The 21929-nt window shown below is 39.3% G+C and overlaps 4 protein-coding genes across 4 annotated transcripts; 3 read left to right on the top strand and 1 right to left on the bottom strand.

The window, feature by feature from the left end:
- Positions 1-1459: 1459 nt before the first annotated feature.
- On the bottom strand, positions 1460-2392 carry LOC309354839 (olfactory receptor 6N1-like; the record flags this gene model as incomplete). Its single annotated transcript, XM_081885103.1, has 1 exon — positions 1460-2392. One exon carries the CDS (start codon positions 2390-2392, stop codon positions 1460-1462), a length of 933 nt encoding a protein of 310 aa, XP_081741229.1.
- Positions 2393-8101: 5709 nt separating this feature from the next.
- Positions 8102-9025, top strand: LOC309354840 (olfactory receptor 5BS1-like; the record flags this gene model as incomplete). The annotated part of the gene is made up of 1 exon (XM_081885104.1): positions 8102-9025. The coding sequence occupies one exon, from the start codon at positions 8102-8104 to the stop codon at positions 9023-9025; it is 924 nt and encodes a 307-aa protein (XP_081741230.1).
- Positions 9026-13042: 4017 nt separating this feature from the next.
- Positions 13043-13975, top strand: LOC309355547 (olfactory receptor 8S1-like; the record flags this gene model as incomplete). The annotated part of the gene is made up of 1 exon (XM_081886492.1): positions 13043-13975. The coding sequence occupies one exon, from the start codon at positions 13043-13045 to the stop codon at positions 13973-13975; it is 933 nt and encodes a 310-aa protein (XP_081742618.1).
- A 4815-nt stretch (positions 13976-18790) lies between these two features.
- Positions 18791-19729, top strand: LOC309354841 (olfactory receptor 5BS1-like; the record flags this gene model as incomplete). The annotated part of the gene is made up of 1 exon (XM_081885105.1): positions 18791-19729. One exon carries the CDS (start codon positions 18791-18793, stop codon positions 19727-19729), a length of 939 nt encoding a protein of 312 aa, XP_081741231.1.
- Between the last annotated feature and the right edge of the window lie 2200 nt (positions 19730-21929).

A 21929-nucleotide genomic window follows, 5' to 3' on the forward strand; every position in this document is an offset into this window, starting at 1 on the left:
CAGAAAAAATTTGCTAGTACCAGTGTACAAAGCTCAGGACAAATTTATCTAAATAATTGCCCCACCCTGTATATACCCAGCTGATCAGTGTGCTCTGCAGGAAGGAGCCTCCTGTAGATACATACCATCAGCAAATCCATTCCATATGATATAGAAATTGGGCTTTCAGTGCTGTGGCACCCAGACTTTGCATCTCCCACCTGTTATATATTAGGCAAGTTCCATCTTCATTGTATTTTTGGCACCTGTTGAAGACCTTCATCTTCCAACAGACCATTCAAATGAATTTTTAAAATCCCAGACTATCTGTATTGACCAAAAAATAAATAAAAAATCATATGCATATATTATACATTTTTATTGTTGAATTTACTCAATATGATTCATGGAAACTGATTCATAATATTAAATATGTCAGCTCAAAACAATATGCCACTGATTATCTGTGGATGAATGATCTCATTTGCGCTCCCCCAAGAATAATAAAAACATATTGACACAGAATTTTAGTTTAAAGGTTAATGGGCATAATTTAGGCCACAATTTTATTGATTACAGAAATGTGAGTTGTATTGGCTTAGGCATTGGCAATAACTATATCTGACTCCTGCCCGCCTTGCAGGAAATCTAGAAGGGTAAAGCACCAAAAGAGGGAGCTCCATCGATGGCGACTAACTGAAACTCACCCCAGGGTTCTTGCTGGGTCCTGGCATGGCCCTAGCCCCCAATCAGACTTTGGACGAAACCCAGACCCACGGATTCCTTTACTGGAATACCCTTGTACATGGAGGGGCAGGTGATGGCTGCACTCCCCCCCCCCACATCTCACTAAGCCAATGCCTAACCACCAAACCTTACAAAGTTGTAACAATTGCTAAGAGGTAGGCGAAAACCAAATGGCCAGTGCCAATCTGCCAAATGGGGAAAAAATCCTACCCGGCCCCTGTTCCAAAACAGACGATCAACCAAAGTCCAGAGCAAGACCAAAGCAGACATCTAAAACATTAGGGGGTGGGTGGGCAGGTTTTCGGCGGCGTGAAGCCAGGTAAAGCCCCAGCAATGCACCACCAACTTTTAAAGGCCCCTACAATCACGATCCCACTCTCTGATTGGCCAATAGGCCATGGCATGATTGTGGGGCCACCACGTGGCTCAGGCTCATCCCCCACCCCCTCCATGAATGGAGGGAGCGCCTTGGGCCCATGCACAATGCAGCCCCTCAATTAGGAGGATCCAATTTCCTGTTTTAGATCACACATCTCTCTCTAACTAGGCATGCAAGAAACATGATTACATTTAAATGACACTTTTCAAGAAGGAAACACACACAAACGCACAAACAGCTACACTCAGAAATACACTCAAGGAAGGCGCAAAGAAGGGTAATTCAGGGACTACCTTCAGTGTGAGTTTCATAATCACTTCAAGCTATTTTAGAGCTATTTGTTTTTGGGTGGTTTTAGACTTTATTTATGAGGAAAGTTTTCTTCAAAGCTTCTTTCACATCCTTGTTCCTCAGGGTATATATCATTGGATTCAGCAAGGGTGTGATTACAGAGTAGAAAACAGCTACTATTTTGTTGGCATTAGATTTGTATTTTACTGCTGGGCGGACATACATGAAAATGAGTGTCGCAAAATAGATGGTGACTACAGAGAGGTGGGAGGCACAGGTGGAAAATGTCTTCCTCCGGGCAGCAGCAGAAGACATTTTCAGTATAGTGATTACGATTTGCACATAAGAACCTAGAGTGAACAAAAGAGTGGCCATTACAATAACACTGCTGAAGCCATAGCCAATGACCTGAATAGAATAAGTGTCAGTACACGAAAGGCGAAATATCTGCCCAGCATCGCAGAAGAAGTGGTTGATTTTGTTGGGGCTGCAGAAGGAAATTTTAGCTAACATGAAGGAAGGGAATGTAGGGCATATGAATCCCACAACCCAGCATATCACAGCCACATTCCTGCATGTCCTAGGGTTCATGATGGCGGAGTATCGTAGAGGGTTGCAAATTGCAAGGTACCTGTCGTAAGCCATGGCTGTCAGAATAAACAGCTCAATTGCAGCAAAGGCAAAGAAGAAGTAATATTGAGTGATACATCCTGGAATGGAAATTGTCATCTTCTGAGCCAGTAAATTCTCCAACATCTTTGGCACTGTGACAGTGGTGTACCAGACTTCGACCATCGAGAGATTGCAGATGAAGAAATACATGGGGGTCTGTAGGCGTGAGTCCACGACCACAATGAGTATAATCAGCAGGTTCCCCATAAGAGATAGGATGTAGATGATTAAGAAAAGCACAAACAACACCATCTCAAGCTTGGGGATGCTAGTGAAATGAAGAAAGACAAATTCTGTAACCACAGTTCGATTTTCTTTCTCCATTATATCAGAAAGCTACAGGGATATAAGCAATAAAAAGAAATGGAAATCATGATTTTTTAAAAAACAACAACAACGATGAAGAACAGTGTCTAAATTCTTTGTTATTCAAAAATAAATAAATCAATAAATTCTTTATTCATCCTCTCAGCATTTTACCTTAAAAAAAATCATTTGGCTCAGTGTAATATAATTCCCCTCCCCTCTTCCCTCCCCCCTCCCCATCTGTATTTCTTCCATTCATTTTAAAAGAAAAAGAAAAAAGAAACAATGAATCTATGAAAAGCATTTGATGCTGTTTCTAGGTGCACCACAGTACTGACTGATGAATTTCAAAAGTAAAATTTGCAGTGGTAAATATTATCATCAATGACTTTTTGGAAAGAATTGGTCCAATTCAAAGGCTGATGTGAATGGACCTTGCTCTGTTCCAACAAAGTAATTATACTATGCTGTTCTTCAGCTTTATTTGAGGTACACACAATGTCAACATTCCTCTGTGTCTGGGTAACGGAATACATTTCCTGTATACACTGGTATACTTTTTGCAACAGCCTCAGGTATCCTTTTGTCCTCTAGATATTGTTGGACTCCATGCAGCACTACCAATAGTGGAACTTGTGGTCTACCTTTATCTGAAAAGCCAAAATTTTAGTTGTCTCTACGTTAGAGCTTTTTTTTAAAAAAAATCCATTTACCTCCAAACCTCTTTTTTCCTGCCTTTTACACACAGAAAACTTTTAGCTTTTATTTTCTAATCCATAATTTTCTTGTTTTTTGAATGATTAGTGCATAGGCTGCTGCTCAAAATTTGAAGGATACATTCTAGAAGTGAGGTAAGAATTTGATTGCATCTTCCCAACCAGAACACAACAGCAACAGGAGATACTTGGTTCTATTATGTCCCATGCTGGCTAAACTGTATAATGATGTCACTATCCATAAAAACAAAAAACACTGACTGCAGTAGGGGTTTGTTGTTTAGTCGTTTAGTCGTGTCTGACTCTTCGTGACCCCATGGACCAGAGCACGCCAGGCACTCCTGTCTTTCACTGCCTCCCGCAGTTTGGTCAGACTCGTGTTTGTAGCTTCGAGAACACTGTCCCACCATCTTGTCCTCTGTTGTCCCCTTCTTCTTGTGCCCTCAATCTTTCCCAACATCAGGGTCTTTTCCAGGGAGTCTTCTCTTCTCATGAGATGGCCAAAGTATTGGAGCCTCAGCTTCACGATCTGTCCTTCCAGTGAGCACTCAGGGCTGATTTCCTTAAGAATGGATACGTTTGATCTTCTTGCAGTCCATGGGACTCTCAAGATTCTCCTCCAGCACCGTAATTCAAAAGCATCAATTCTTCGGCAATCAGCCTTCTTTATGGTCCAGCTCTCACTTCCATACATCACTACTGGGAAAACCATGGCTTTAACTATACGGACCTTTTTTGGCAAGGTGATGTCTCTGCTTTTTAAGACGCTGTCTAGGTTTGCCATCGCCTTTCTCCCAAGGAGCAGGCGTCTTTTAATTTCGTGACTGCTGTCACCATCTGCAGTGACCATGGAGCCCAAGAAAGTAAAATCGCTCATTGCCTCCATTTCTTCCCCTTCTATTTGCCCGGAGGTGATGGGCCCAGTGGCCATGCTCTTCATTTTTTTGATGTTGAGCTTCAGACCATATTTTGTGCTCTCCTCTTTCACCCTCATTAAAAGGTTCTTTAATTCCTCCTCACTTTCTGTCATCAAGGCTGTGTCATCTGCATATCTGAGGTTGTTGATAGGGGTTGGCTGCCTCTAAATGAACATGTAGCTAAGTTTGTCAGTGACGTGATAAAACTTAACTTGTGTCATTCCAGATAAACAGGGTGTCACAAGTTTTCTTCCAGGCAAAGGTTATGCACAAAGTTCATACTTTATTCTACACACATCATATAGTTCTACAACTATTGTGTAGAATATATAATCTACCTAGTTCAAGAGGGCTAGTTCTCTATTCCTTGCTTGAAACATTTTTTGGTGGTGTCCTAATTTCTCATCTGGCTGAGTAGCAAAACTTGGACAAGTTCTGTACACATGTGGTGGGCTAGTCTGACTCCACCCACCTATTACTGTGGATGCTGATGATTATTATGTCTGAGCAAAATACAGCTACTGCACAGCTGTTAAATCTCAGGGATGGGAAACTGTGACTCCCCAGGTGTCATTATTCTCCCATTCCCATCAACCACAGTAACCATGGCTAATAGTCAGGGATGGTGAACATTGTAGTTATATTTAGGATTCTCCTACTACTAGTAGTAACAACAGCAACAACAACATTTAGAATAGTCCTCTTGGAGCAGACTTATCAGCTTATCTGATCCAGAAGATCCTGAAAATTCCATTTTCAACTATGGTCAACTAATGTCTCCAGGGCATTAAAGAAATAACGCTCCCCTGATGTTTCTCCCTGAAATCTAGTAGCCAGAGAGAAAGTGCCTTTGCACATGAGTATTCCATTTAGCTATCAAGGCTATGAAGCCGTTGATAGAACCTACTTCCTGTAAGAATATAAACACATTTATTGTAATAAGTGTTTTTATAAAGAAACTCACCAGGGAAGTTTCCTGAAGGAGCACTTGCTACACAGAGGGATACGGTGGTCTTTATTGGAAGAAATGCATCTTAAATGGTCTATAGTAAAATATGAAGATAATGAAGAAGAAACAACCCCTTTTGCTTTCAGTCCAGTCTAGCCCAAGTTTCACCCAGTATTACTGAAATGGTGATTTGTTGTAGCAATTGCACGTAACCCAACCTACTTAAAAAGACAGTGGCGCATAATGTGTTGGCTATGCATCTTTGCAACTGTACAATAGAAATGTCCCAGGCCTGTTAATATCGGTTCATGTTGGAGCTCTAGGGAATTCTGCCCTTACAAGCTTTTTCATGTTATTGTTGCACTTAAGTCTCCCTGGAATACAGAGACTGTTCAGTATATGTAATTAAGCCCATTTATTTTTAGTCTGTTTTAATTGTGAAAGTTTACTAACATGGAATAGTTTTTGCTTTATTCTAGGCTGGACAGGCATGATTTGTGAGTGCAGTTCATTTGCCTTTACTGGCAAGTGGTTGACATCACTCATGGATGTGGCTGTTAGCACTGCTACACAATGTCTGCAGTCCTGGGAAAGCAGGGGAAGCAATAGGCTGCTGAACCACTGTATATAGATGGGGGGCATATTTTCAGCTTGATGGCTTACAATATGGATGGGGACATATATATTTTTCACCTTGAAAGATACATTCTGTCATGGGCAGCCTACCAGGGCTATTAAACACTGATGGCAAGGGCCAGGAACAAACAAAGGTGGAGTAACCAGCACAACTATCTTTGCACAGTAGCATATATTAATATGCAAAGTCTCAAACATTTCTCCCTCTTCCATCCAGGCAAGAAAGAGGTATAGTCAGAATTCAATGATCGCCAAGCCCCTTGTTCTCTGTTATTTGGCATGTGAGAAGTGGCTGTGCAAATCTGCTTCAGTCATTTCCCTCCCTTCCTTAAATGAACGAACTATTCAGCTCTAAGCAGAGTTGCTCTCCAAAGGGACCATGGGAGCTGAGGGCACATTCCTGATCTCTGTACTACATCTTCCTTTGGCGGGGTGGGGGCGGGGGGGATTCGCAAACCTCGTGGCTCTGACTTCAAATTGAGCCACAAAGCGTGTACTCCCTAAAATGAGAGCACGTGTTGCGGTGTGGGCCGCCAGGCCAGCCCTCTGTTGCCAGGCAGGTTAATAGTTATTGCCTGGCGCAACAATTGGCTGACCGGGTTGCTGGGGCAAATTGCATGTAACAAGTTGGGTGGGTGGGACCATAGGCTTTAAATATTGGGGCACATTGCTTTCTCTTTCTCTTTCGCAGAGTGTATCAGCCCGCCCTGTGTTCCGGTTGACCTTGCTTTGCCTGTCATGGGTCATCTGCCTTGGTGCAGGGGCCTAGTAGGAATTTTGCCATTTGGCTGATTGGCTGGTGTCACTTGGTTTTTGCCTACTACTTAGCAATTTGTCACAACTTGTAAGGTTGCGGTTAGGCATTGGTTATAAAAAGCTGGTGGTGGAGGGGTCAGGATAGGCTGTGCCTGCCCCTCCAATGGTGCTGGAAGGGAATTCCATTAAAGGAATCCTGGGGCTTGCCACAATTTCGACCATTCCCTGAAATGGTACCAGGGCTGGCAAGCCTTGGGGAGCTGGTTGGGTGAGCTGTGAGGGGCTGACACTCAGCTCAACTGATCCCCAACATTGTTTTCCCTTCACTGGCTTCCGATGAAGTTCAGAAAGTCAGTTCTGTCCCAGGCGGGGGGACAGATAGTCACAACCAATGTCTAAGCAACCACTCACAGATTTCGTATTTTAATAACGTTGTAACCAAAATAGTGCCAAAAACCTTAAACTAAAATTACATGTGATTTGTGAATTATTTTGAGGGGTGGCTTGGGGACCTACGCACGCAATACGATTTTATAGTATCAGGAGAAAAGTTGTTTGATGACTTTCAGAAGAGCATATGGCAGGGTATGACATCATCCAGTTTCTTCCCCTGCCTTCCAATATATCACACCAAGACTTATATATGGTTCTTCTGAACCAAATAATACATCATAGCCTGGGGAGATACAAGGTAATATCCCCCCCCCAACAGATCAATTTAAATGAAAAAGATAAATATAGATGAGTTTTCCCCACACACACTTTGCCTCCTATTAATATTTCATGACGAACATTCTGAGTGGGCGGAAGTTTATTTCAACTTGAGGTGTGATCTTAGGTATAGTGATAGTGTATGCACTTGTGGATTAAATGCTGGGTAAGTGACAACTCATTTCTGGTCTTTGCAGATGGATTTAGTGGTAGGGATGTACAATGTTATAGCATAGTGAAAGAATGATAACCTGTTGTATCATTGGTACAGGGTGGCAGGAGAGGGTCCCTAAGCATTTACCACCTGATCTGACTAACCACATAATGGAAGTTTAGCGAACTGAAAAGTTGAATTAGCTTTCTAGGCTGCTTCATAATAGATAATTGAAAACAATAAAGTTAGGATGCAGTTTGAGCTCAGATCTCAAAAGAATATCTAGAAACTAATTCCTCCGAAACTGCAATTAGTTATTATCAAAACCATTTTTTCTTTCCTTTGATGTGCCTCAGATATATTTCCCAAGCAGATACAGTAGCCCTAATTTTTCCTCTGGAGTTCTGCCTTGGGTGAGATCTTGTCAGTTTGCTTCCCAATACTCATTAAATTTTCTCAATGTATGGAGTGTCTTCAGCAGACATGATCTCCTCAAAACATATATTTTAAGTGGCATATGGCACCCACGGAGAGTGTGAAAATATGCTGATCTCCCCACACCATTTTTAACTGAACTGTTAGCAATCTTAGTGTGGAGGGCATTCATTTCCTCAGCTTTCCTTCAGTATTTTGCCTTTTCAGAAACTGCCATAATCACTCTACAACAGTCGTTGAAGTTAAGCTTTGTAGCAAATCTATTACTATTATTTTTTATAAAGAAAACTTTATAGTCTTGTTACTTATAATATCAGTTGCGAGATTACATTCAAGCATAATCCCAGTCCAGATAAATCATAATTGTTTATCTCTTGAGATGTTCATGTTTGTTTCTTTATTAAAAAAACCTTTGGTCATTTTTTTAGATGTGCATCCTTCAGATAACTTTCAATGGGAAACCAAACCACTGAATACTATTTTTTTCTTCTTGGCCTCTCCAACAACCTTCAGCTCCAGATCTTCTTATTTTTCCTTTTCTTGTTGATTTATCTGCTAACTCTGTTGGGGAATGTAATAATCATGCTGCTTGTAAAAACCAGTCCACCTCTTCAGAGTCCTATGTACTTCTTCTTGAGTTACCTCTCTTTCCTTGATGTGTGTTATTCAACTGTCACTGTCCCAAAGATGTTGGAGATCATCATTGCCAAGCAGAAGACCATCTCTGTTGGTGGATGCTTCACTCAGGCATTCTTTATTTTGTTCTCGGCTACTGCTGAAGTTTTTATCCTCTCATCAATGGCTTATGACAGATACTGTGCTATATGTAAACCGCTGCATTATGTGGAAATCATGAATGTGGCATTCTGCCAAAAGCTAGTGGCCAGTGCATGGATGATTAGTTTTGTTTATGCACTTGCAAACACATTGCCACTGTTAAGGCTACAGTTCTGTGGCTCAAATATCATAAATCATTTCAGTTGTGAGCTCCCTTCCATCCTTTCTCTCTCCTGCAATGATACTTTCTTCAATAAAATGCTGTTCTTCATTTCTGGGAGTACAGTTGGGCTTGTATCCCTGTTCCTCACTGTGCTGTCTTACATTCATATCATCTCCACCATACTGAGGATAAATTCATCTGAAGGGAGACGTAAAGCTTTCTCTACCTGCAGCTCCCACCTCACTGTAGTCAGTCTCTTCTATGGAACAGGTTACTTCCGATATCTGAGGCCAAGCTCAGCTTCGTCAGTAGTTTTGGATGTAATATTGTCCATAGAATACAGCATTCTTACTCCTTTGTTAAATCCCATCATCTACAGCTTGCAGAACAAGGAGGTGAAAGCGGTGCTTAGGAGGATATTGAGAATGAAATCTTGATATTCATTCCCAATTCAAATCAACAGAACAGTGTGTAATGAGAAGATCGTGTCCCATTGGTTGTATGACCCCAATCTTTTATTTCATAAAACAGTTGATTAACATGGTTGTCAATAATTTTCCCTTCCATTACACACCACAAACATTGCAAATTTTAGACACACACATGCCCAATTCTCTTTAGCTTTTCTCCATGCATCTGTAAAGCAAATAAGCGATCTCATGGAAAAGGTCCACAAGGTTTGTTTTCCAGCAGGTAAAAGTGGAGCCAATCAACCAGATTCAGTTTAGTAGGGTCTCTTCATTGGTCTGACTGATTGAGATTGCAAATATGTCAATGGTAATTACGCATTGCCCAGTACATGTCAGTCCACACTACATGATTGATGGGTTATGTTCAGCTTTACTCAGCTGTGGGGAACTATGACTGCTGATTTTTAAGATGAACTATATTTTATAGAATTTCTTATTTGAATTGGTTTCAGAGAGAGGGTTTTATTATGTCTTAGGCAATTTTCTTTTAATCTGTAAGCATGCCTGCCATTCACTTGCCAAAATCAGAAGTGCCTAGCTTTGGCACTCCAGCAGTAACACCATTGCTTCTGCTCTAAAAAAATAGTTATGGAACTTCATTCCCTAGTGTCCTTCTTCTACTACATGACTGGTCAGCAACATATGCCCTTTTGGCACTAAAATGCATGGGGAAATACACAAACAACTACACAAACAACATGGCAACCAAATTCTTAGCGGCTATATGATTAAAATTTACATCACCTGGCTCTAAGGAAACAATGAGGCATTTCAGATAGGCAAATTAGGCCAAATATCTGCAAAACTTTACTGGGTATGGTTTAGTGAGCAGTAGTTTCTCAAAATACACACAAGAGCTACTTTTATTGTAATTTTTTTCTAAAAAACATTTTCTAACTGCTTCGAGCAGCTAGAAAGCACAGTGCTTCATTGAAATGGCATCTAAAACTGACCTGGAAGTGGTTGTACATTATGGTGGATAATCCTTTCTTTGTGCCCACTAAGGAAGCACCTCTAAATCTGCAAGGGATATTATTGTACATATTTTCCACTGACACAAAATGCCATTTTTTGTTGTTGTAAATAATAAAATACTTGATGCCGCAATTCCTACACAATTTTGCTTTCGCTGACTCTGCTAATATGTGTTATATCATGCACATGTCTCTTGGATGTGTGCTGATGCTTTCTACTGGACTCCAGCAAGAGGCACCTCCCATCAGTTATAGGGGGGGAGTATGTTTTGTAATAAAGTGTGATGATTTAAATACATTGTGAATGAGCTTGACATTCCAGTTGCTCCAAACAGCTTGAAATTTGGGTTATGATTACAGTATTATTATTCAAAACAAAAAAATTCCTTCCAGTAGCACCTTAAAGACCAACTAAGTTAGTTCTTGGTATGAGCTTTCGTGTGCATGCACACTTCTTCAGATACCTGAAGAAGTGTGCATGCACACGAAAGCTCATACCAAGAACTAACTTAGTTGGTCTTTAAGGTGCTACTGGAAGGAATTTTTTTGTTTTGACTATGGCAGACCAACACGGCTACCTATCTGTAACTAGTATTATTATTATTATTATTATTATTATTATTATTATTATTATTGAAGGAGAAAGCACATCTTTCAAACCACCTAGAAAGTTACACATATACAAAGAGAGAGACAGAGAGAAACAGTTAAAGAAATGCAGATTTCACAATAGTTATTTCCTAAAAATTGCAATGTAGATATGGAGCAGAGTGGGCTTTGCCAGTAGGCATATACCAAAATGGACACAAACTCAAGCAGATTCATTCTGCCCATTCCTGACTGAAAGTTGCAGTTGTTGACAATATGGAGTAGGATATGTGGCCCTGGTCTGTCTCATTGTAAGGCACCTCTATATCTAAAGAAGTCTATCACACCTTAATGTTCAGCTGACTTGTAAAACCTATAATAAATGTGTTCTTGTTTTTTGGAAGGAAGAACTAATACAGTTTCATTTAATGAAAAAGGCATCCCAGGAGAAAGTCAGTTGGCAAGATAAATTTCATGGGATTAATTCCAGAAAATGAACGTGACATCACATCACCATCCTTTCTATACCATCTTGGTCACTTAAAAAATGTCCAGTACATAGGCAGAATGGACACTGAACAATGCACATTAAGAAAATCAGGCTTTTGTAGAGTTGGCAGTGATTTCAATCATTCCCTTTCAGTGTGCACAGCAGGGACCCTGAAATATTTTTTCCTTTCTGTCACAGATGAAAAAACTTTGACCAGCTAGATGCTGTTTGGACTCGAGGTTGCATTCAGCCCCAGATGACAGGGCCAAAGGTCATGAACTGAAAACCAGCAACCGGTTCTCCAGCCATGATCTAAATGAGCAATATGATAATATGAGTGATCTTTATTTTCTTTGGGGATTTCACCAAGATTTGTTTCAAATCGTCATTTTTAAAAGTAATTGTAAAGTGGATGGAGATCTCTTTGAGATGCAGCTCCAGTCAAACCTAAGGGTAGTGACAGTTGTTGCGCATCTGGATTAGCTATCAGGTAAGTGGCAATCTCTTTCTGATATTTATGAATAGTTTAATTCAGTGTGTTTTATGTGCTGGGCGATCTTAAATAGACAGTAACCAGTACATGCTATCAATTTGCAGGATTATTCAATATTTTCCTAAAGATTCCAGTGACTTGCACTTGGAAACACGAAATCACAGTAAATAACTAAGATTCACAAAGAAGCTGAACATATTTGCTAGTCTTCTGACAACTTTTTAGTACTTTCTAATCCTCCCAAATGTTTCAGCAGTTTAAACATTCTACAAATTTGCTTCAAAATTTCACCCTTAAAAAATGAAAAATGTAGGCTGTTCTAGTATATACAAACCAGAAAGGACCAGTGTCTCCTATACTGGCTGAAGAGCTAAAAGCTCAGTGATAGAGCATCTGCTTTGCATGCAGAAAGTCTCAAGTTAATCCCTTTACTTCCAGGTCAGACTAGACTTATTCTTTTCAGAAATTATGGAGAGCCATTGCAAGTCAGTTTAGACAGTACTGAGCTAGATGGACCAATAAAGGACCAGTACCTAACTAAAAATCATGATCAACATCTGAAAATGCATCTTTTTCATGTGTGCCAGCAGAACTGAGATGACATTATTGGTCTTACCAAGTAGACATGGGTCTCAAAATTGAGATTGAACAGTTTCCACATTCACAGCAGCATACCTAAGTTTGATCCATGAGGACAAATCTGGAAACGGAAGGGGGCTCACATGTTCTCAGAGCTGCTTCCTTTTTTCTAATAGGCAGATGTACAACAGGTCTAAGTTTTCCAACCACCAAATGTGTGCTAGGAAATAGTTTGACTGTTTATAGTCTTGCTTTTCATGCACAAAAACCTCTCTCCGTTTTTTAAAAAATCCGTCCCTTCCCACATTTAGCATTCTGTCTGGAATTTAGAGTTTGGAATTGCATGGCCTTGTGCCCAGTATGGAACTATTGGGTCAGTGGTCTCCCTTGTCCCTGTCAGGTATGTAAAATGCTATATGTACACAGTTTGTTTTCCATCCATTCAGATCAAATAAACCTCACCCCCCCCAACATTAAACATTAGCATGCATATTGACCTCCACCTTAAAAAAGAAAGAAACAATCTTGAAGTGGTTGCACATGTGTGTGCATCCAATTTCCTTTTGTTCAGTGAGTGTGGAACTGCAAATGTGAAATCTCTACACAAACAATTAACACTTGAATCAACAGTCTAGTTCTTGGCTGCATCAAAGCAATCATAACTATGTCCAGATAGAGATACAGTAGATCATATTGAATTCAGTGGAGCTTACTCCCAGGTAAATAGGGTTAAAAATTCAGAAAATACTTCCCCTACATTTATACATTTATTAATCATTTTTCAGAGCTTTCTACAAATTGAATAAATTCTATTTCTTTTTTTAATTTGTACAGATGTTAAGGCTTTTAAATTCATTGAGATGGAAAATCAAACTGCAGTTACAGAGTTTATACTCTCAGGACTCTCCAGAGATCCACATCTTCAGGTGTTTCTCTTCTTGGTGTTCTTAATAATTTTTTTGGTAACATTGTTAGGAAATTCTGCAATCATGCTGGTGATTAGAACTGAGTGTAGCCTTCAAACCCCCATGTTCTTCTTTCTTAGTCATTTAGCTTTTGTTGACATCTGCTATTCATCTGTCACTGTTCCCAAGATGTTGGAAAATATCATAGCAAAGCAGAAAACGATTTCCTGGGAAGGATGCATTGCACAGATCTTCTTCTTTTTCCAGGTTGCTTGTGCTGAAGTATTCATCCTTTCAGCAATGGCTTATGACCGATACATTGCTATATGTGATCCACTGCATTATACCACAATCATGAAAAAAGAAATCTGCAGACAACTAGTGGGTGGATCTTGGGCTATGGGTACCTTCTATGCTGTGTTGAATGTTCCACCTTTGGTGAATTTGCATTTTTGCGGGAACAATATTATTGACCATTACAGCTGTGAGCTTCCTTCAGTCTTGGCCTTGGCTTGTACCCAGACCCTCATAAATTACATTGTTCTTCTTATCACTGTGTTGGTGTTTGGTCTTGGCTCCTTTCTCCTTACCCTCATCTCTTATGTTTACATTATTTCAACCATCGTGAAGATTCGTTCAGCAGAAAGCAGGCATAAAGCCTTCTCCACTTGCAGCTCTCACCTCATTGTGGTGGGTTTGTTTTACATTGCAGCTTTTTTCCGGTACATGAAGCCAAGTTCAGAATCACTCGCCTACCTGGATAAATTAGTGTCGGTGCAGTACAGCATCTTAACTCCCATGTTAAACCCTCTCATTTACAGCTTGAAGAACAAGGATATAAAAAATGCTCTGTTGAAGAAGTTTGGAAAGTGTAAGTTTCTTCAATAAAATTAGACTTAATTCTAGGAAAGTGTACAATGTCACAAGCTATCATTTAAAATGGTGTACATGTGTATATATCCACCAAACATCTTAGGGGCTAATGAGGAGAGCAGCTCCCTGTTTTTAAAATGTCATGCTTCCCTCGATGTTGGAGTTAGACTAAAAAAGACCCCAAAACAAAGCTGACGCATAAGATTAGGTTGAAGAAGACAGAACTGGAATCAATTTGCTTTCATGGGGGGAAAAGACCAAGGGGACATTTAACTAATGGGAAATATGTAAGGGTTCTTTTTTCCCCTTAATGGAAATCTGGAGAGAGAAAATGAATGATATGAATTATATAGGGGAAATGGAGTGAAATTTGAGTTCTGTGTTTATGGTTTGGTTCTACTGCCTTGCATTTAGCTTCTGTTCTGGTGGACATCTTCTGCCTTCATCTAGTCTAGCCCTCTGAATCCAGCCAATGGTCATCCAGCCCAATGCCTCTTGGAAGCTCAGGTAGAAGTTGAGGAAGCTGAACTTTTTCTCCAGCATCCAAGTCATATGCTTAAACTGCCACTGAACGAAAGCATAGGAATGGGGAACCTGATTGGTCACTTGGGCTTGCAGTGATGTAAACAACTCTTGAAGGGCCAGAAGTTCCCTGTTTATGCATGAGGTTATTTGGAGTGAAGATGTTCTTAGATGAAAAAGGAGAGTTTATCCATATATTGCTGAGGAAATGTGTTGGAGGCATGCCTAGGTAGGATTGGTGAGATTTGAAGCTAAGAATGGGTGGACTAATATAATCTATATCACTTTCTTGTGTGTCCATTCATAAATCCACACTTCCAGGATTGCTGATTTGATCACACTAATGTATCTGAAGCACCATGACCTTGTCCCTCCCACTCACCTTCCAAGTACACAGCAGAAACTGATATTCATAGGCTCTGAAGATAGCTAATATTAGCCAATATAGCTAATATTTGTTGTTAGCTTCCACAAGTATTTAAAGTGACCTAACTGAGAAGCAATCCCCACATCATATAGCAATGAAACCCCACTAGTTAGTTAAATATGTATTGCTTGAAGACTACAATTTTGTGGTATATTGCCACTCAAATTCATAATGTGAACCCTAGTTCTAGTATTAGCATTATCAGCCACTAAAATTATTATTTTTATAAAACAAAATGCAATTTTGTGCCTGAATGACATACTTGTAACCCAGCTGTCATCAGTCTGTATGGTTATGTGCTTGCTTGTTTGCTTAAATGGTGCTTAATTGGTGAATTGTAACAGCAATGAGTATATGGGGTCTTCTTTGTTACCTTTTAAAGGAGCTATTCCAATCTTGTTTGTTTGTTTTCAAAAGCTGTGGTGAATTTTAATGTTTTACATTCTTACTGGACTTAGTTTAACACATCTCTTACAATTAACAGGATGTTCAGGGCTGTTGTTGTTTTTTATAAAAAAATGATCACTAGTGTTTCTTTTTTGTAATTATAGTACTATTACTTTTATGTAATATTTGTTTAATGGCTTTTAAAATTATGTGTGTTTTTGTTATGTTATTGTAAACCTGTTTGAAAGTGGGACATGATAGTGAACAAATAAATGTGACTATTCACCAAAACAGTAGTAAAGTGAGATTTAACTTTTGTCAAGCTGAAATCAATGTTGAACCAAGACATTTTGCTTTCTGATATGGAGTCCAAACGCTCCTCACAAGGATAAACATTTTTAAAACTTTTGCTGCATGATTCAATAAACTCCTGCTTGTAATCTATCTCCCTTTCAGAATTCTCACTGATGCCTGTTGCTTCACCCTCCTGAATGGCAGGGTTACCCTTGGATGAAATGTAAACTCTCATTTACATTTGCCTTAACTAAATTTCATACAGTTGCACTAGGGGTGCTCACACATTATATTAAACAAGTGTGCAATCAGTGTTCTTGTGTACATGAATAACTGCAGTATCAAAATACAGTGGTACCTCAGTCTACAGACAGTCCTGTTAATGAACTATTCAGGCAACAAACTATGCAAAAGCAGAGGTAGGTGTTCCTAGTGAACTTTGCCTTGGAAGCCGAACGGAAGTTGAACGGTGGAAGGGCACCGGTGGCGGGAGGCCTCAGCAGGGAAAGCACACCTCGGTTTAAGAATGCTTTGGTTTAAGCATGGACTTCCGGAACGAATTAAGATCATAGACCGAGGTACCACTGTATACAGTATGCCAAAATCTGGTCCTTTATCTCATGAACTGTCATGTCAAATTCGGCAACGATATCTCCAGAGGCATCCAAATTGTTGCAGTTTGGAATGTTTCATTGGCCATCTTGAATGAAATAAACTTAGATGAAGCCTACATCCTCCACTCTGTTACAGATAAACAAAAATATGGCAACAATATATTTAGAGGCATTCAAGTTGCCACAGTTTGGAATCACCATGCCAAATTGGGTGAAGGCACACCAATTGAGCAATTACATACTCATACATATTCAGAGGCACAATAACCCTAATTGCCACAATTTGGAACCACCGTGCCAAACTGGTCCCAAGCTACCCTCTGTTTGTTTATCTATATTTGCCACCATGGCAGAAAAGCTTCTCCCACAAAACACAACAAAACTCACAGGCATTTGCAGGAATGCACTACTGATGAATTTAATTATCCTCTTGGGATGAGTATTTCTATATAAGTTGCTACATTCTACAGTGAAAAATATATCCTCCAGGGTTTGGTATAGCAAGTATAATAACATCATGGCAAAAACTCCACTTGGTCTTAGTGAGCAGGGGAACCATTTTTACTGACACATAAAAGGTACTTTTTCCAATTCATTCCCGCCTTTTCAGTCAGGTAATTATATACAAAAGTTTGAGTCTCTGGTCTAAGGCAATGTCCTCCAGAAGCTTCTTGCATGTTTCTTGATTTCTCTTTCCCTCTGTTTTTGCTGATCAGATTGGTTTTTCTTAGGCCTTTTTAAAAGAAAAAATAAGAAATGAAAAGAAGAGATATGTTTACATATGATTTCATTGTGTTTTAAGGCAGAAATCCTTGCTTATGTGAGAATGAGCAGGAAGGAAAGAAAAAAACAGCATTTGAAATTTCTCACTCACTAGACATAAATTAGAACGTAGGAAGGGAGCAATTACAAGGTACCGTATTTTTTGCTCTATAGGACGCACCAGACAATAAGATGCACCTAGTTTTGGGGGGAGGAAAACAAGAAGAAAAAAATTCTGAATCCCAAAAGCCAGAACAGCAAGAGGGATCTGCGCAGCGCTCCATCTCACTGTTCTGGCTTCTGGGATAGCCCGCGAAGCTTCCGCAGGGCAGCGGGGTGCCTTCATCCCACTGCCCTGCAGAGGCTTTGTGCAGCTAAGCCAGAAGCTAGAACAGCAAGATGGAGTGCTGCACAGCGCTCCCTCTCCCTGTTCTGACTTCTGGCTTAGCCGTGCAGCCTGCATTCGCTCCATAAAATGCACACACATTTTCCCTTACTTTTTAGGAGGGAAAAAGTGCATCTTATAGAGCAAAAATACAGTACAGTAGTTTTCATCATCAGTGCAACCAAATTACAAACATAGGCTAAAAAAGTAAGAAGTGGTCCTGCAAATGCACATGTGGGTTAAATATGGGTTCCAGGTTTGAAAAGAATGAAGACTACTGTTCTAATCCACTCTTAACAGTAACGTGGCATTTATTCCCTTTACATCTCTCTCTCTACTATATTTTAAATTGCAGTATTTGTTAGGAAGAAGAGTAGCCCTACTGTGGTGATGGTCTAAATTTCAGTTGCCATTAATTTCCTTGCATTTCACTTCATTCTGTGTAAGAAAGTAGCATTTGAAGGAGCACTTCTAAAGGCTGACTCACGCACACACTAAATATTTCCATATGATGATTTCTGCATATTTAGAGTGAGCAAACTGCTGCAAATGGGAACCTTCAGAAGCAGAAATGAGATGCAATGTGATTGCCTGCTGATTTTATTAATGGCATTCAGCTCTTAAAGGAACAGAAAGTCTTCCAGGGAAAAGGTGGCAACCTTGGACGTTAAATTGTACCAAACAGTCCTTAAGAAAGAAGGCTTGTGAGCCACTGATTTACTAAATCAATTCATTTTTTTGTTAATCTTCAGTCCTTATGGAAGAGAAACAGAGAGGTCTGTTCCAGCAGACTTTTAGAAACTGGTGAATAAGGTTGAGAAATGTTGAAAGACAGCAACTTCCCAACTGTGTGATCTTGATGATAGCAGCTGCTTTTGTTATTAGACCAGTTAGGATTTAACCAAAGATCCATATTATGGGTTTGAATATGAAATGATGCTCTCAGCATATTGAGGAAATTTTGATACTATTTATTTAAAATGTGTTATTTATTATATAAGAACACCTCATTTTAATAAGCTTTCTAACATTGATTACAGGCAAGTAAAAGGCTAAAATGTCATGCATAGCTTGCATGGAATTATGTCCCACTGAGACCAGCTGGACTTCATTTCAAGGAAACATGAACTGGTTTGGGCTACAATGGCTGTTGGTTAATCTTGCTGTCTGGTCTATGACTGCAATAAAGATTTATTGATTGGTTGGTTGGTTTCAATGATGCAGAAAAATTGAGCATGGACATTGACTTCTCAGTGGAGGTTAAAGCTGCTCAACATAGACTGAATCCAGCTCTTAATTGATATAGGTTTTTAGAATTATGGTTCCCATCTCAACAATATTTCAGATGCTTTAGTCTACTATTCAGGGACAACAGAACAACTTTGCTGCAATCAGATGTTTGTTTGTTTTTCACAGATTACATTTTTGTTGGAAAGGAAATGGAAAATCAAACTACTGTGACATATTTTCTTCTTGTGGGATTTTCTTACAGTTTTCCAGTCCGTATTTGCCTCTTCCTGGTGTTTTTACTCATGTATGCAATAACTTTGGTAGGGAACACGATCATCATGATGGTAATAAAGAAAGACAGTAATCTACAGAGCCCTATGTACCTCTTCCTAAGTCAACTGTCTTTTCTGGATATTTGCTACTCTTCAGTCACGGTGCCTAAGGTTCTCCTGAATTTCTTCCACAGCCAAAGAATTTCTTACAGTACCTGCATCATGCAAATGTTTTTCATCATCCAGACAGGATGCACTGAAATCTTCCTTCTTACAGCAATGGCTTATGACCGATATGCTGCCATATGCAAGCCACTTCATTATGTTGAAACTATGAATATACCGTTCTGTAAGCTGCTGGTGGGAGGTGCATGGGCAATAGGTTTTGTACATGCATTGATTAATACATTTCCTGTTCTGAAGCTGGTGTTCTGTGGTCCAAACACTATCAGGCATTTCAGCTGTGAACTCCCATCTCTCTTGGCCTTATCTTGCACAGAAACCTTTGTGAATGCGATAACATTCTTAATTACAAGTAGTGCAGTAGTGCTTTCATCAATCTGTGTCATGCTGGTGTCATATACCTACATAGTCTCTATGGTTCTGAAGCTTAATTCAGCAGAAGCTAAAAGAAAAACATTCTCCACCTGCAGTTCCCATCTCATTGTTGTCATTTTATTTTATGGCACTGCCTGCTTTAGGTATTTAAGGCCGAATTCAGCCTCGTCTGTACTACTGGATGAACTCTTTTCCACCCAATATAGCATTTCAACCCCCATGCTGAACCCCATTATTTACAGTCTGAAAACCAAAGAAGTGAAAGAAGCCATCAAGAAACTGATGGGGTACAAAAAAGTGGTACCTCCTGCTGTATAATTATTATTATTGTTGTTGTTATTGTTATTATTATTTAAAAAGAGTCGCATATAGCAGACAATTCAAAAATTTGTCATGTGGGTATAGAATTAGTTGTATTTATAGGAATTACTTTTCTGTGGTCATTTAAATATAATAAAGCCATGCTGATTAATTCTGAATCAATTTTCATCTCTCTAATTTGCAATAAGATTTCTGACTGTCTGTTTCTCATAAAAGAGAATAAACACCCAATAATATGTGTATAAAATCTGAACATTTCCCGATCAATCATAATATTTGAAGGACCACCTGTTTCCATATTAATGTGCCCATATATTAAGAACTTCATGTTGCAATCATGAACACATTTACTAGTGAATAAGGCCCATTGAACTCAATTGAATTTACTTTTGAGTAGGCCCATTTGTTCAGGATTGTGTTGTCAATGGAGGTCTTCTATGGGTGACTATGCCACTATGAAGTGAGATGTTTTGTTTCCAGAAAGAGATCCTTCTCAGTGGTGATGTCTCAGTTGTTGAAAGTTCTCCCCAAGGAATTTTCATTATTACTCAATTGACTGTCCTTTCAACACCAAAGTCCTTCTTAGTTTCCAAGGATCTTTTTGATTGTAATAGTAGTCCTTCTGGATGTTTTATGCTGCCTTTATGATAATGTTGTATTACAATTGACCTTGTAATTATTGTATTCTATACATAAACCACTATGTTTATATAACCTTATAATAATAAAAAATAGGATAATAAATAATAATAAATACCTTAAAATGGACCATGAATTCTTTAGCTTTATCCTATTTATGGTTGCAATAATTATTTTTCAACTTTGCTAACAATAATGCAGATTACATTAGTGAAATGAATGGGACTTCCAGTCCGGAGCTGCCATGGCGAACAGCAATTCCCATGATAGTGGATGCTGGGTGTGCAGATAATTAAGGTTAATTTGAGAGTAATTATCCTTGCAAGCCCCCCCCCAAGCTCAGGGGGGGTGAGCTCTCACTTGCAGATCATCCGATACCTGCTTCTTGTTTCTATGATGCGGGACAGGGGATGCAGAGTGCATAGCACTGCACGTATCGGTAACTTTCCAACACAGTCACCATGAGCAGTGGTTCCTCTGTTTTTTAAGATAGATATGAATTTAGACTGAAAAAACAGACACGTTCTGGAAGAAGGAGACAAGATAACCTGCTAAATGAATCAGGCATTGAGTGCCAAGGTCTTCATCTGGAGATGACTATCGTCATAACCGGATTGGAAGGCAGGTGGAGGGAAGCCTTAGTTTTTTCTCTATACATGCACTACATAGTTTTATGATTTGGCAACCCTTCACTGAAGAAAGAAAAATAATTTCTAATGGAATATAATTATCAATGGATTGTAATTAGTAATGGAATGCAAGAGGGAATCAACAAAAACTTTATAATTTTTACGGAGTAAGTCAGCCCGGAGCAAGGCTACAGGCCAAAGAAACATGGTGGAGAGGATTGCGCAGTAAGAATTAAGTTCTCGGAGTGGCGTGGGTGGGAATGCCAGAAATAATGGATTGCAACAGAAAAGGAAAGACAAACATTAAAATATATTACACAGAGAAAGTTAGAAGATATAACCCCCTCTGGCAAATTAACAGAGATGGAACAGTTAAAAACACGAATGAAAGTCATTACGTCAGTGGCTGCAAAGATAAAGGAATAACATCGGAATGGTATTATTCGGATTAAATAAGAATGGAAGCAGAAGAAGGAGCAACAACAGTATCTCCACAAGACCAGAACATAGGAAGTCACCCCAAAATGTTTAATTTGGAATGGAATAATTGGTTTTTTAAAATTATTTTATGATTTGGTATTGTATCAATGTGGCTTATATTGGATTATTATTAATGAAAAATTAATATAAATTATTATAAAAAAATATCATTAGTGAAATGAATGGGTTAGGAAAGGAAGGGAAACTCCATGGTGTCCCATAACTTTGGCATATGAGACCCTATTCTTGCTCCTGTTAGAAACATGGCAGGCAAGGACATTTAAGGAATAGCTCCAATATTATGAAAAGCCTTCCCTACAGAGCCCTCTCAGCCCCCCTTGTCTCTTTCCAGACCAGTGGTTGTCGTGGATAGATGCAAAGGTTGGTGTGGCTTGTTTCTATATATACTCACACACCCCTCTGCATCATTATCACCCATCCAAGCAAGA

The sequence above is a fragment of the Podarcis melisellensis genome, assembly GCF_964234715.1.
Source record: "Podarcis melisellensis genome assembly, chromosome: 13".
NCBI lineage: Eukaryota > Metazoa > Chordata > Lepidosauria > Squamata > Lacertidae > Podarcis > Podarcis melisellensis.